The 16,638-nt window shown below is 38.9% G+C and overlaps 1 protein-coding gene across 12 annotated transcripts in view; it reads left to right on the top strand.

Moving 5' to 3' along the window:
* ptprt (protein tyrosine phosphatase receptor type T) overlaps positions 1 to 16,638 on the top strand; it is a 412,332-nt gene that overhangs the window by 94,411 nt on the left and 301,283 nt on the right. For all 12 annotated transcript variants that reach the window (XM_035943149.2, XM_035943147.2, XM_035943148.2 and 9 more), the window contains exon 3: positions 16,220 to 16,380. In XM_035943149.2, the coding sequence (XP_035799042.1) occupies positions 16,220 to 16,380 (161 nt within the window). The remainder of the gene's footprint in view (positions 1 to 16,219; positions 16,381 to 16,638) is intronic.

Here is a 16,638-nt window from a genome sequence, read left to right as displayed (position 1 = left end):
CATGACCCAGAAAGCAAGGGCTTTTGGGATTTAGAGTTCCCATGGGTCAAACCAAGCACCGGGATTCACGTCTAAGTGTCTATAGCTGTGTGTGTGTGTGTGTGTGTGCGTGTGTGACTTATAGGCCCGCTATTGATTACCTGTGTGGAAACAGAGAGGTTGTCCATAAAGGCCTGATCGATAATGCCAATCTCGCTGTCTTTACCATCTTATTAGGAAAGGATTATAGCAGCTTCAGGGCTGAAGGCACATGTGTGTGTGTGTGTGTGTGTGTGTGTGTGCATGCGTGTGTGTGATTCACTCTTTTCTTATTTAACAGCAGAAAACTCAATGAACAGCCTCAACAGCCTGAACACAGACAAATGTGTGTGGGTAAGCACATTTACACATTTGTCGGTTTTTAATTCTTAGGGAGGGGGAGAGTGTACCTGAGTGTATGTTTGTGTGCACACACTTATGTTTTCCAACCCGAATGATAAAATGGCTAAAACTGTTTAATGCCTTTCAAACTATTTATGCTATTAGTCAGTGGGGGGTTGTTAATAGACCACAACATGCTTATGTTTGGCTTTTGGGAGGAAATTATAATAAAAACAAAGTCACTTACACGCTTACTCTGTCAGCTTCCTCTCTACTATCTGAATGATTGACAGCTTCATAATAGCCGTCCTGATTGTTTACTAGTCTATTAATTAACAGAACTGAGCAGACACACACACCTCAGCTGACAAAACAAAACAGATTGATCTATCAGCTTGAATATGTTGATGTGAGACTGTGAGAAAATGCTGAGCTGCTTCACTAACAACACATTCCTCTATCTGATGCAGATAGTTTCACTTCAGGCTTCCTTCCTTGCCTCATTCATAATACACCTGTGTAGTTAGACCATATCTCTGCACCATTATACCAACCTGCAAGCCTAATTAACATTTAGATACACGGAGAAGTCGAGTGCAATGTTGCTATGCTCTGTGTTGCATATGCAACATTTCTACATGAAAACAATGTTATTATAGGGTCTTAACTTTAATACTCACATTACACAGGTAAATTTGCATAATAAATAATACTGTAGGGTCTTAATCATGACACTCAGTTTAGTCAGGTAATATTATATTGTATAGAATATTGAAGTGCCTTAATCTTGCTATTTAACTTAAGTAATTTTGGAAGGCTCAACAGCTGTTGTGTGAAATGTGGTAAATAATCAACAATGGCTTCACTTGACTGTTAACTTTTATTCACTTTAATTATTTTACAGTTTTTTTTTACAATATTGACATATTGTGTTTTGAAATTTAGCATCTGTTGTTCTTTTAACGGTTTCAACTTTATCTTAATTTTTGTTTTCTTGCCTTCTGGGTATCCAGCTTTTGTGTAGTCTGCCAAAGCACTTTATATATTCATTATGGTAACCTGCCAGTTGCATCATATCCCTTGAAACAGTCTTTTCTTTCTGTTCTTTGTGTCGCTAACTCATAATGGATCCTGATTATTTTAATAATATTGTTTTGACCACTGGAACAGTGGTGAGCTAATTTAATTGCTCACATAAATTATCTGCAGTTCTTAGATGAGTGGTTGAACTAGTAATTAACAATACACCAGCTAGCGTTTCTTGCAGCCATTTCTTGTGAAAATACATGCCAAGATGTAATGTAAATATAACTTTCATTTTCATTGGCAAAGGTGGTGAAGATGCGAACCCCCTCGATACTATAAAACTTCTTTAAAGTACATGTGTGTTTTGTTATTGTTTTCATTGAGAAACTCAAGTGGCAGACATTACATACGCTTAAAAAAATCTGTGTAGCCCATAGTGTAATAATATGATAACATTAATTTTAAATTAACAAGGGGAATATACAAAATTAAATCAGATTTCACCTAATACACTTACATAATATGACATTGCTGTTGACTATTCACATATATTATCAATAATTAAATTTTAAAAAACTGTTTTGTGAAAATGCGCTTTATTTCCATTTGAATATATTTGCTATTTTATGTGTTGCTCCCATACAATCCACAATAAGAACAATATCTTCACATGTATTTCCTACATGTGAGCTTGTTTTGCTGTGATTGCAGCATCACAGTGCAGCAAACCGTGAATTTGTAGTTTCTAAAAATAGCACTTTTTTCAAGAAATGGTTGCTTAGGCCACCTGAAAATGTATTTCTATTGTTTAAGTTCTAATCAGTCTTCAGAGACACTGTAATGAAGAGCCTTTTAGGGACGCATGTGTATATGAAAAGTTGACAGAGCAGGAAGATGAAGTAGAAAACCAGCCACAAGAGCTGTCTGATAGACGTTTCCAGGCCACATGTGGACAAACGCTGTGTCACTACGCCATCAAATCACATCTCTATCGCCAGTTTTCAAAAACCCAGCCGAAATTACAAATGTACACCAAAGCTCTCAGATGCTGAAAGAACAGCAAGAGATCTCTTGCTCAAAGCTCAGAGCACGTCTTAATCCAAAAGACGACAGACACAAAACACCCGATAAGGAGAATGAAAGAGAGATTTAAGAGCTACACAGGAAAAAAAGAAAACCCGGCGTGCTTTGAGCAGAGACCCCAGGGAGCTATTTGAGCACATCGTACTCTGTGAACATCTTGCATCAACGTCGTGTTTCAACAGAAAATCTGGGGATGTAACTGATCTATTAAAGAGCGATTTAGTCTGCACTACTTGCTGCTTTGTTGCTACTTTGATGTCTCAACCTCAAAAAACGCCATTATTTTGTCAAAAAGTTTATGCAAATAGAAAGTTGGGGTTTTTTGTCTTCTTGAAGATGCTGAGAATCATTTTTTGTTCTCCTTTTTGTTTGAGATGTAGATAACATGTAAACTGTAATTATTCTATGACATTTTTAGACACGTGCAGTACATCCATAATCCTACCTGTGTTGTTGTTGTGCATAACTCAGATGCAGATAATTAGGCCTCCACCCTCCCACTGTTTATGCTTTGATCAACCCACCAAGCTCTTCTATTTTTAGACAAAGTTGCCATCATTTTCTTTGTCATTGAGTTTTTTTGGGTTTTTTTTCTTTAATTCACCTCCTAAATCCTGCTTTGCCACCAGGTATTGGCATGTCACCATTTGGCTTTTTTTGTTTGGTACAAATGAGGAGAGCCAGCCATCCGCAATGTAAACCAATGTAAAAGCATTATGGAGGCTATTTGCGAGGTTTCGCGATGAGTGACAATATTCCCTGGGCGCACACAAACAAATGCGCAAATACACACTTATTTAGACACACCACCTGCTCCATTTGCTGTAATAGCCGTAAATGAATTAGATTTAGATGCTTTAAAAGCTTTTTCTTTTGGCTCATATCGAAAGTAAACTTCGCTCTAATGGCGAGGTGTCTGTGTTTACAAGCCCCTGATGATAGAGAGAGGCAGAATGACTGAAAGTTAAAAAGGGAAGGAGAGAGGACAGCGGGGAGGAAGACGAATGGACTCCAAATGGATTTAAAAAAAAGAGAGAACAGACAGAGATGGAGGGGAAAGCAGAGGGTGCGAGGTGTGGAGGATGAAATCACGTACTCACTCAGACAGATGAATGAGTTGTTTGCATTTATGGTTTAGCCCATTGTCCCAATAATGGCACTTCAATTATTGATTTGCCACTTATCAGATTACAGCAAGGTTAAGAGACAGAGAGTGGAGAGGAATGGGGACAGTGCATGGAAAGAGATGAGATATAATAGCATACAGAGCACAGCAAAGATACAAAGGTTTTAAGAAATGGATTGAAATAGCAATCTAAAATAGAATACACAATTCTTTATAATATAAATCCTTAATCTAGACAGTTCTACCTAATATATTGGTATTTACACCAACTCAACAAGAAAGAGCATAAAGAAATTATAATATTTGTAGACGGCGGCAGCTGGAAAGGACAGAATTATCACTATCATCAGTCTATATTTGCGGTTCACACCTCATTTAAAATACTTAGTTTAGACTCTCTGAAACCAATCTCCTGTCACATTTTTCCTCACTGTGGGCTCATTTTTCACTGCAATATAAAGTCCTACACCTTTATGGAAACAGCAGATGTATGAAGGAACTTAAAGGTGTCTTGTGTCTTTGTGTAACATGGCACATTTAGAATGACAGAAATCCTGAAAAAAACGGCAAGATAGGTGTCCAAAGTTGTTTCAATCAATCCAACTGGACTTTAAGAAGGTTCCTTGAAGACGTTTCACCTCTCATCCAAGAGGCTTCTTCAGTCCAGAACTCAGTCCAGAACTGAAGAAGCCTCTTGGATGAGAGGTGAAACGTCTTCAAGGAACCTTCTTAAAGTCCAGTTGGATTGATTTAAACAACTTTGGATAAGCATGACCTGGATGAATGAGAAACTACACAGACAACAAGATAGGTGCATTTCTATGATAATTTATTGAACAAAAATTGAAAAAAATCTGGAAAATCCAAGCGCTATTACCAACACTGGTAAAAAAGAGGGACTCTACATGCTATAGATACTTTACAACTTATGTTTATAATTCATTTCTGCTCTTGTTTCCTATTTGTTGTATAAAAAACAGAGTACAGTTCCACTCAGTGGAGCCAAAAAGTCCTTGAATTTTTGTGAATGTTTGTTGCAGTTGGGTTACTACTGGCTTCACAACTGTGCTGAGGAGAGCAGAATTTTTACTTTTTACAGAATGTGGTATAGCAAAAAAAAAAGGCATAAAAAAGATGTATATAATAAAGTGCAATCACAATTTTAAGCTTGATTTGGCCGGATGTGACTAACTGATAGATTGTAAGAAAGTAGAAAATCCTGTGATTCTTTTTGCTTTTTCAGTTTGATAAATGGGTTTATTTGGGCATTTTTTAAAGAATAACGTACTATTCAAAACTGCTGGCAGGGTTTGGAGGCTCTGAGGGTTAAATAGTGTTGAAATAACTGACCTAAATGAGCTTTAACCATATTTTAAAACCTAAATCTGGTAAAGAGAGCAGTGCTAATATCTATTTGTTGCAGTTGGGTTACTATTGTCTTTATAATTGTGCTGTAGGGCACAGAAGTTTTACTTTTTTACAGAATTTTAATCTGGTGAATTTTTAAATGACGCATATGGAATAAATGATTTTGATTAGGTTAGATTTGGTTTTCTCGCAGACCTGCACATCACACATGATAAGTTGAAAGACTGTCAGAAAGTTGAAGATCCAATGATTTTTTTTTCCTGCTTTTACTATTTTTGGCTTTGAGAAATGGATTAATTTTGGCGTTTTTTTTTTTTTTTTTGAAAGATAACATGTCTTTCAAACCTGCTTGTGGGTTTTGCACTTTGAAGGGTTAAATAATGTTAAAATAACCAAATATTAATCAGCTTTAAACATATCTGAAAACACAAATCTGTTAACTAAAGCAGTGCTGAGCAAAAGCAACAGGAAATTAACTGATGAAGCAGGTTGTAACATTAGCTTTAATATACAGGGTGGGCCAAAAAGTAGGCTTGCAGTTTATCCAAACCATAATTCCTTTAACACCCTTTAACACTACCCTTCCCCCAATGAAATGTTTTTTTTTTTTTGTTTTTTTTTAATGTAAAGTGCATACCTACTAAATGTAAGCCTACTTTTGGCCCACCCTGTATACACAAACACATTCAGTACATGTGTGTACATAAATGCAACATGTCAGATTTACAGTACAGATGACAAGATTCTAAAAGTCATATAATAAACATGATGCAAGAAGATTCCAAGCAACTCCCAGGTGCCATTCGGACCCATGCTGCTTGACTTCCTCACCACCTGACATCGTAACCTGCAAAGACGACATAAACAACACAAGACTCAAGCAATTTTTCACACAACTAATCAGGGAGAACCAGAGCATGTAGAGGACGGTTACAGATTAACCTAGTTAGCGTAAAGGTGTGTAAATGCCCACACACCTGTATACATGTATCTCCTATGATCATATGAGATGTACATACATGTTTGTGTGTGATGATGATGATGATGATGATGATGATGATGATGAAGGGCCATTACCCATTCAGGATGAGAAACATATGGGTCCCAGCGCTGCCTGTTTGTGTGTGATGCCTCAGGGGGAATCGGGTGAACTAAATGGGCCGAGGACCGATGAGATATTTGTGTCTGACTCCAGTGAATCTCTTCACCATGAATGATGATGATGATGATGATGATGAGCCATTTAAACCAACAACAATATATTTCCTCATCGACCGCAAATTCACTTTATGTCTTTATTCCCTTTTTTCCTTTCACAACATTCTCTTATTCCTTGCTTCCGTCCCCGTTTTCCCCACAGTAATCCTGTTTCAACTGATTTGCATGCATTTATAACCATCCTCTTATATCTCAGATAAAAAAAAAGGGACAGAAAAAACAAATAGAGTTTTGGAACATATGAGGCGGCCTGCAGCTGTTCACGGAGTACAAATGACAGCTATCATGTACTCCGGTGATCTCAAGTAGGAAGGTGGGATGATGGTTGTGTGTGTTTTCCTAAGAGCCCCTCAGACAACAGAGGTGACAACTTTGTGTGTCTGCGTATGTGTGTGATTGCGAGATAGCTTCCCGTTTTTAACCAGCAGCCTACGCTCTTCATAACCAATTTTCTGCTCTTGTAAAGGGACACAGCAACTCCTCTGTCCTCCTCCACTTACACAAAATGGAATCACACAGTCTGGCACATATGGAAACCAGCTCGGTGCACAGCAAAGGTGTGTTTTTCTTCTGCATATTGCACAAGAACGCTGTAAATTTTCTTTCTTTTATGAGCTTCAGCGAGAATTCCTTATAATTTATGTATTGTTAGATTATTGTTTTATGTAATTGCATTAAGAAAGCTTCTAAATATATTTTGTCAGCTCTTTGTGCTCAAGTACAACATGAAATTTGTACACATTTGCTTTAATTTTCTGAACTCCATGTTTTCGCCAACATTTTTTTTTCTGTTTAAAAAAACAACATTATGCCATTTATCACATTAAAGACTTGTAGAAATGGAAATCATTTCCCAATTTTTAACTTTCTGACAATCCTTAATTGTGTTATCTGTGATATATAATTCTGCACAAAATCAGCTTGTAATATTCAAAATTACTTTTTTGTATATGTCTCACTTACACATTTACAAAGAAAAAAAGTTGTTTATAGTAGATGTAAAAAAAAAAAAAACCTGCACTTACAGTTGTGCTCATGCGTTTAAATACCAAGAATTCGTAAAATTTGTTCCATCATTTAATGAAAACATGAATGATCAGAGCAAATACAACTGCGTGACAATAAATAACTTTGTCTGACCACTAACTCTAAATAAAAAAAAGAAAACTTTTTTTTTCATGATCAAACATATTTTCTCAGAAAAAATGGACAATATTGCATAAATTTTGTCAGGATTTGTAAACTGATGAGCACAACTGTATGAAGGCAACTGAAAACTTAATTTAAAAAAAGTAAGAGAAATTCTAGGTGAAATGCCAGCTGAGCAGACAGGAGGTGACAAAAGAGACTGAGAAAGAAATAAAACTTACTTAATTGATAAAATAAATGCAGCCGGCCTCAAAATTTGTGAACAGAGAAGCAAATTTTTCTAAGATAGGAAAGAGGATAGGATAAGATACATTCAGCATGGTGAAACACAGAGGCATCTATGACTATTGTTTTTCTAGATAGACAATTTTCTTCCTCAAAATTACTGTATTGTATATGTCTCATTTACACATTAACAAAACAAAAAAATCTCTTGTTTTGAACTAGATGCTGTATGAAAAAAAACAAAAGCAGCTTATTAAGACAACTGAAACTTACTTACTGAGCTGTGAATAAAAGTAAGAAATAGTCTGTGACTTTTTGGTGAAATGCAGGCTGAGCAGACAGGAGGTGACAAAAGAGACTGAGAGAGAAATAAAACATACTTGGTTAATTAAATAAACACAGCAAAATTTGTGAACAAAGCAAGGTGTTGTAAGATGCATTCAGCATGGTGAAACACAGAGAGGTCTCGGACTATTGTTTTCCAGTATCGGCACAACCTGTTGGGACTCGGGCATCAATTTTTGTACAATAAATAATCAAAGATACTCAGCATTCTCTGTTATCAATTTTTTTATATAATTTGTGACATTATAATGCTGCACAAAAGACGTTCCTATCCATTGTTGTGCTGTTTCCATGGAGGTGCAGGATTAAAAATGCAGAAATAAAAATGTTACAGAAGCAAAGAAACAGCTCAGAACTGCTTGTGGGTTCACAGGGTTCACATATTCATATATTTATCATCAAATGAGACCATGAGAAGACCTTCGGCCTCCTCTTTTCTCAGCTCACATTGTGAACATCAGTTCAGCCTTGCATGGAATCTGCTGAACTGAGACACAAACCAGAAAGAGGACATTGTTCTTCTAGAAGAAAAGGAGCTTTCAAGATTACGGCTGAAAGCAGAAGGAATAAACTGAAAGGCTGATAGAGAATGATTTGCACTGTACAATATGCTGTATGGCTCCTTCCTTTAGAGGACAGAGTAAAAAAAAACTTTCACCAGGGACAGTATTTCTTTATCACATTAGCATTTAAGGCAACTACTGTCAAACAAATCTCTCTCTCAAAATTTACATTCTTGTACAAATAAACATCATTCTCATTTACATTTAGAAATAAAACACCATTGCTTTGCCATATAGGGACATTATTTTTGCAAGATGGAGCTGTGCCAGCTGATTTATGACTAAAAGTACTAAAATTCTTAAAGAATATATCTCTAATAGATGTACAAACTAATGTGTAACAACACCTAAAACAACATTATTTGATTAACATGACATTTTAGTGCAGATGTACACTACTGTTCAAAAGTTTGGGATCACTTAGAAATGTCCTTGTTTTTGACAGAAAAGCATTTTTTTTTCAGTGAAGATAACATTAAATTAATCAGAAATACAGTCTAGACATTGTTAATGTGGCAAATGACTGAATGAATGGAAACGGCTGATTTTTAATGGAATATCTCCATAGAGGTACAGAGGAACATTTCCAGCAACCATCACTCCTGTGTTCTAATGCTACATTGTGTTAGCTAATGGTGTTGAAAGGCTAATTGATGATTAGAAAACCCTGTGCAGTTCTGTTAGCACATGAATTAAAGTGTGAGTTTTCAAGGAAAACATGAAATTCCCTGGGTGACCCCAAGCTTTTGAAATGTAGTGTATGTGTTTATAAATGGACAGCCTTTTCCTGTCTACTGCGTAGTGTCTGTGTGTTAACCGACCACCTGTATTGCTATTGAGCTGTACGACCCACCTTCAGTGTTGATCTGAGGAACCCACAGCGTTAACCAGGTTTTCTCTTCCACACATTCACACACAGAAACAAGTAGCCCTGTCATAGTATCAGCACCGCAGCTGACCACGTCCTCTAAGTGCTGCTGAACATTTACAGCACACTCTCAAGGCCTTGGTTGCTGAAAAAGCTTTTATTGCGCAATCTTACTAAAACTGTCTTTTCATACACAATATTACAATCTTTGAATTGTAAGTTTCTATCTGCAGTACACATCTGACCCTGAAAACTTCAGTATTTGACAAGAGAACTAGCCAAACCTATATGCACTTGGTATTTATACAAATTTGGAAATAAAAACACACACGCCAAGAATTTTCAAAAACCCTGAATGTGATGAACAAACAAAATCTGTAGCTGACTTCAAAGAATTCTCGTACAGTGTTACACCACTTCCAGTGCTCCTGCCACATCTGGAACGCACCCCTGGATCTTCTTCCTTGTATCAAATGGTGACGTTTCAACTTCAATGTTATTCTCAGCAACAGGGAATAAGTTGTCAGGAGTCAGATCGATGATTTTGTTGGTGTGGCCTAAAAAGACACCTACATTTTCATTGCACTTACGAGCAGGAACGTATGGGGTCGATGATACGTGCCATAGTTCAGGTCATTTACACTGAATGTTCTCTCTAAGACACCTCAGGACATCACAGTGGAATTCTGTGTTGACAGCCTCAACATTGGGGTCGACTTTATGGTGCAAAACCTTGTTGATGTTGAACATAATGATGATCATTCATTTGGTCAAACACCTTTTTCAGTTTTGAAGAATGTGGGTTGCAGCCCTAGATGGAACCATTGTGACCAGTGATGATCATGAAAGTTGAGTTTGTTTGATACAGGTCCATGGCTAATGTGCACCTACAGGTGGTCAGAACTGATCTTCTAGAGAGTCATACAAATGTGGCAGGAGCACTGGGAGCAGTGTATCACTGCACAACAACTTAAGGATATAGTAGGATAGGATATAGAAGGATATAGTGGCAAAATTTAAACTACATTTGACTTTTTTTGGCATATCTTACATGATGACACTGAAAATTCAAGTTGGGGGCTACTATAATATAAATGTAAAAGCATTCTGTATTCTTGAAAATAACCAACACATTAAATTTACATTGCTGCTAATTACCTACATAGATTTTTAGATTGATTTGTGTCATTGTCACTAATTTCTATCAAAGTAAACGTTATTATTATTATTGGAATTATTGTTGTTATTATGTGATATAACAAGATGGTTATAATAGCAAATGATAGAAAATAAAATAATTATAATAATAATAGTTTTACAATATAATAATTATTCAATGATACATTACTTATGAACATATGAACATATGCATTTGCATGAACATATGAAGATGTTCATGCAAATGTCCAGACTTTAATTAAAGTACTTGAATTTAGGAGTTATGTTATCATAGGGGGAAAAACAGAAAAAGAAAAAAAGCTTTGTGTGGTGCTTTAATATTTACAGTTCATTCATGCTTAATGACAAATGAATTTTGAATTTCTTTTAACTTTTTTTTTCATTTTTGTGTTGTCAGACCAGCCTGATGTATTAAATTACAGCAGAGCAGATGTAACACTGTGTACAAAAATACTATTCCAACACCTCACTGTAGTGGCAAGTATGTAGGTGTGAAATCTCACTGTCGTCGCCGTGAGGAAGCGCGTGCTGCGTTTTGAACCTCATCAACACTGAACGGGTGGACGTTGTAGTGCACTTCCGCCACAGCAGCGGGGGTTAAAAACTTTGCTCAAAGGCACCGTGGCGTCCGAGAGACACAGCCGAGGAGGCTTCTGCTGCTGCTGCTGCTCTTTGATGTCGACAGCTCTGCAAAAATAAAATCTCAAACTCTCAACAGTAAAACAGCTGGTCTCACATGGCGGCGTGTGCAGGAACGTTTGTTGCACTGAGCTGACCCACTTATTTTGATGTACGTGCAAGTGTGTGTGTGGTTTTGTGTGTGTGTGTGTGTGTGTGTGTTTGTGCGTTGACATGGCAGACAGATTCATCAGTTTTTCTCACGTTAACAGATTGCTCCTCTCTGACCTCACAGCTGGCAAACAATGTGTGAAATGATGGCGGTGCGCCTTCCTTACTGCGTGTCATTGTGTGTTTATGTCTGTTATTGTGCGTGCAACTGGATGAAGGCGTGTTTTTTCACATGTTAGTGATATTTTATCATATGAAAAAGGGGTTTTGTGTGGTACACGCCCATTTCGTACGCACCGTGATCCTGTGTTTTAGTTGCAAGGTACCCTTTTCATAATTGCGATATCATTCCACGTGTGGCTGTATGTGCATGTGTTGTTTTTGTGTTTTGCGTGTGTGTTGTAACACCTCGGCTTCCTCCACAGAAACGGTTGTCATAGTGAGAGAAGTCTCCGGGTAACAAACATCACACGTATTGTCTGAGTGTTGGATAGACTCAACTCAACTTTATTTAAAAAAAAAACAAAAAAAACAAAAAAACAACTCCCTTTAGAAAGTGTTTTACGGACCATCAAAGGGTGTAAAAATTGAGCGATGCGTGCGTGTACGCCCGTGTGTGTGTGTGTGTGTGTGTGTGTGGGTGGGTGTGGGTGTGAATAAGAAATGTAATCAAGCCCAGTTCACCGTTGAAAGACTGGATTGGGAGCCCAGGATAGATTACTTTAACGCACAAACACTCGGAGCCAGTGTGCACACATAAACCACCATTTGACTTCAGTAAAAAGACTGGTCTGCCAGGCAACCCCATAGCAACAATATTAACACACACATGTACACTGTATGCATACACACACACTCACAATCACAGTCCCACCGTGCTGCTGCTGTGGATTAATTCAGCTCAGGTGAAAGTGATGAATAAAATCTCTTTTAGCCACCTGTATTGGCGTCTGCACATGTGCAAAAATCGGATTCGGGTTATGAATGATGTCATTGATTGTCCAGTTTTGTTATTGCACCAAAACAGTCGCCCACATTAACACGCATAGACTCAAAACATCTAGATTTTTTGTGTTTTGGTAAGCTTGCCAGTTCTATGTGAACTGGTCAACACAAGTTAAAACATATACTTGGGGATTAAAACTTGCTTTTTTTAAATCAAGTTTAGGCTCAGCAGGTCAGGTTAAGGTTATAAAAATCCTCTACGAATCAAATCTGAGTCACTAAAATGTGCTTATAAATGCAATAGTCCCTCTTTCTGTGTGTTTTTCATCACAATCCATCCTCTGAAAAAACCAATTCACTCCCCTTTGAAATCAAAATGCTAGCACAGCTTGACACACTTTATAGAAATTCACATTAGTAACACAAGAAATAGTTTCTATTTTCTATGTTTTCTTACATTATATTTCATTCAACCTCTTTTTGTTGTTGCATTTACATTAGAATCGACAATATATCTCTCACATGAACAGTAATTGCAGCAAACCGGCTTTTGTTCGTAAATTATCAATCTTTCAAACGTGTATTGTGGGAAATAACATTGCAGGAAATTATTAATAGCAAAGGGAAAATGATACAGTATGGATCAGTTTACGTGCATCAACAGTCCCAACACAATTAAAAATCAAACAATGGAGGAGTAAAGTTATTGAATCCTGATATTTTCTTAAGCCGCTGTCTGCCAAACACAATTTCTCAGTTTTATTCCACATTAATTCAGAATACTTTCTCACATATACAACAGAGCAAACATGCGCACACCGACACTGGTAGAACCTCAGAGTCACACCTGCCTGATTCAGTATCTCCCCATATCTGTTCTCTTGCCAAATAGTCTCTCAGTCACTTCAAACTCTCGGTCCAGCTGATGGCAGTCGGCCAAATGGAGCCGGCCGACCCATAAAAGCTCCATCCTGTGTCATAAAGCAGAGACTAAAACACACTTAAACTGCGAGTTGACAGAGAAAATGTGTTTTACGTCGTGGTTCAGAACCCCCGGGGTGTGGATACATTAACACACTGAAATACAGTTGAAGTAAATGAAAGAGCTTGCGGTGGTTGTTTTTCTTTATATTTTTTTTTACTGCTTTTGCTGCACACCGGCGCTCGGTAATTAATAGTTTTATAAGGAGTAATTAGTTTAACAGAGTGTGTTTTGCAGCACATCTCTGTCACATCAGTCAGAAACACGTGTAGCTATACTGCAAGAGAAATGGTGGCATGGAAACTGGGTTGCCCTTTTCTATGTGCTTCAAAGCGGAACCGAAAAGGAAACAAGTCCATAGAGTTTTGCAACCTGCTCATTAATGCTGCTATATAAAGACAAGAAACTGACTGTAGAAACAAATGGAAAACAAGTCAAAGCATAAGATTTTTGATGCAGAACAATAACAAAATAACTGTCTTTATCAGCATCGCTACCACGTCATTCATTCTGCCGTAGAAACTTGAAAATGACCATTCATCTGTCCAACAAAGGAAGAGTGAGACTGAATATTACAATAGGAATGTTTATGAGATGTTAAAAAAAATAGCTGGTTTCTATGTCATAACATCCACATCTGAAGATCTAACTGGATTGGTTTGCAATTTAAGTGAGCATTACATCTAGGTGGTTAGCATTTTTGTGCCCCTCTTCGCATTGTCAATTTGATGAAAGCAAACTACTTTAAAACTGGTTTACTTGAATGTCTTTTTTTATTTTAAGAAACAACAATACTAACAATGTAAGACTTAAGGCTGACTTTACCTACTGTGTTCTTGTAACCACAAGGATACACAAGACATTCATTTTGTAATCTACCATGATATGCTGAACTACAAGGTGAGTCTACACTCCCCTTCTAAGTCCATCTTGGAGTCTATCAGAATCTTAACATCTAAAAGCAGTTACCATTTCAGCAAGAGTAATATCACCAAGACATTAGGTTTAGACATTGCTTGTTGGTTTTGACTATCCCTGAACGTCCCTCCTTGCTCTGACCTGTGGGTATTTGACCAAATCTAAGAGTGAAGTTAGCCACACTAGCTCTGCAACGTGCTAACATTATAAATTTTCCTATTGTGGCGACAGTGCGATCCAAAATAGAAGTAATCCACTGGGTTGTCAGGGCGCATTGCGGGGTGTGGGGGCCCTGGGTGTACTGCGCTCACCTGGGGCCTGGTGCGGGGGGTATGCGGGGTGCCTCCCTGTTGGCGTCGCCGGGCCCCACCACACTATCCATTTTTACCCTCTGGACTCACATCGGGTCCCGGCTCCGATTTCCTCCGGCTGGCTCCCGGTGGTGGCCTGTCTTGTGATGGGCTGGTTGCCGCCCCTTCGGTGGGCCGCTCGGCCCCTGTGTCTGGCTTCCTGGCTGTGTGGGGCCGTTGGCCCCCTCGGGGGAGGGGGTGGGGGTGGGCAGGTCGGGTGGTGGGGTGGGGGGTTTGGTGGGGACTGGGGTGGGCGGGGTTAGGGTTTGGGTGGCGGGTGGGTCCTCGTGCCCCGGGCCGTCTGGGTCGGTCTGGGCGCGCTGGGGGTGTCGGTAGCTGCTCCCTCCTGTTCTCTGGGTTCGCGTCGTTCACGGTGGCCCCGGTGGCTCTCTGGAGGCGCCACCCTGTGGCTCCTATGGCCCGGGGGGAGGGGTGCCCTGTTGGCTTGGCCCTGCCTTGCTGTGATTGCTGTTCTGGGCTTCCGGGTCCTTCACACTTGCATGTTTGATCAGGTCTCGCCAGCTACTGCCGAGTCTCATTTCAGTGAATGATGGGACCCACCAGAATGTGCTGAGAATCTCTCCAGAGTCTCTACCCTAAACTCATTCTCTCTCGCAGTAGTATCCTCTTCTGGCCTGTTCTATTCTATTCTATTCTACACTATCAAGACATCCACAATTATGGTGCTCAGTACCGTTTGTTCATTTATTATTGAATCTCTTTTTCTTTTGTGTTGGTTTGGTTTTCTTTTCTTTTTTCAAATTTTTTTTTCAAATTTTTTTTTTTTTTTATTGATGGACAGTTAGTAGTTGGGAATAACACACCACCTTACAATCTTTAATTGTAATAGCACCACCTGTTATTTTCTATCCCTTTTCATCCTGTTCGTCCTGTCCAGTCTTTGTTTCCCCCACACATCACTGAGGTGTAGCACTGCCCTCCCTGGCTTATAATAGGGAATTCTAATAAAAAATATCTGCTTAGCTTTCAGGGAGGGCCGGTGATGGTCACACACATGCACTAAATATTAAAATATTTGGCTGCAAGACTAAAATATGCATCAATCTCATACAATGTTGACACCCCTTTTGTGGAGTTAAACAATGAGAACAAATGCAGACAAAAAAAAAAAAAAAAAAAGAAGTAATCCACTGGATGTTCAGTTCCTCAAATTGTGGGAGTTCGTGAAGACTCTTGTATTCACTCTTGCAGCTAATGGCATAACATTTGATAAACTTTGCTGTTGGCTGGTGGCTTTTAGAGTTTAGCAGAAGTAGCTGTAGAAAGTAAATAAACCTGGTGGACTGCGAGGCAGCTGCTCAGTCTGATTGGGTGGAAGCAGTGAGTGGGAACAATGATATACATTGTTAGCTTTACTACTGTTGGTTACTCAAGTTACTCCTGAGAAAGCTACTGAGATTATGTCTGGCTTCATAAGCTGGGAGGCTGTCTTGCTAAGGGGAACTGAGGAAAGTGTCTTCATATTGTCACCACTTTTGTTTTCCACCTTTAAGTTTTTAAGACGTACAAACCCCAATAAAAATGGACTTTCACCTTGCGGGAGCTTGAATTCCTTCTGGAACTTTAGCGGAATGCAAACGACTTCAACATCACCTACTTTTTTTACTAATGTAATTCAGGACACCTTGGAACCCAGCCATGATCACAGGTCCTATAAAGATTGAGATTTCACCTTTGACTGACCTTCATCTTCTGTTTTTGCAGGTTCCTTCATGGTGGTGAACGCGTCGGGCCGGGCTTCGGGGCAGAAGGCTCACCTGTACATGCCCACCTTGAAGGAAAACGACACCCACTGCATCGACTTCCTCTACTCCTTATCGAGCCGGGATGGAGCCAGTCCAGGCACTCTGAACGTCTACATCAAGGTGTGTGTCTACAGCGAGAGAGGGTGAATGACAGGGAGGGATGGATTGACTGATGATGAGGCCGATAGACTTAACGGGTAAACAAACAAACAGACCTCTGTACTCTGTCAAGGAGGGATGAAGTTCGCCCAGGGGCTTTGAGTATTTATGTAGGTGTGTACACTTGCGAGAGAGAGAGAATGACTGATGGGCAGCTAAAATGCATCATCTATTCCCTTTTAGCAGGCGCCAGTAGCCCTATTATACTGCATTTGATAG

This window comes from Amphiprion ocellaris, chromosome 5, assembly GCF_022539595.1.
Source record: "Amphiprion ocellaris isolate individual 3 ecotype Okinawa chromosome 5, ASM2253959v1, whole genome shotgun sequence".
Taxonomy (NCBI): domain Eukaryota; kingdom Metazoa; phylum Chordata; class Actinopteri; family Pomacentridae; genus Amphiprion; species Amphiprion ocellaris.
The sequence above is the reverse complement of the archived record's forward strand: the minus strand, read 5'-3'. Positions and strand labels throughout refer to the sequence as shown.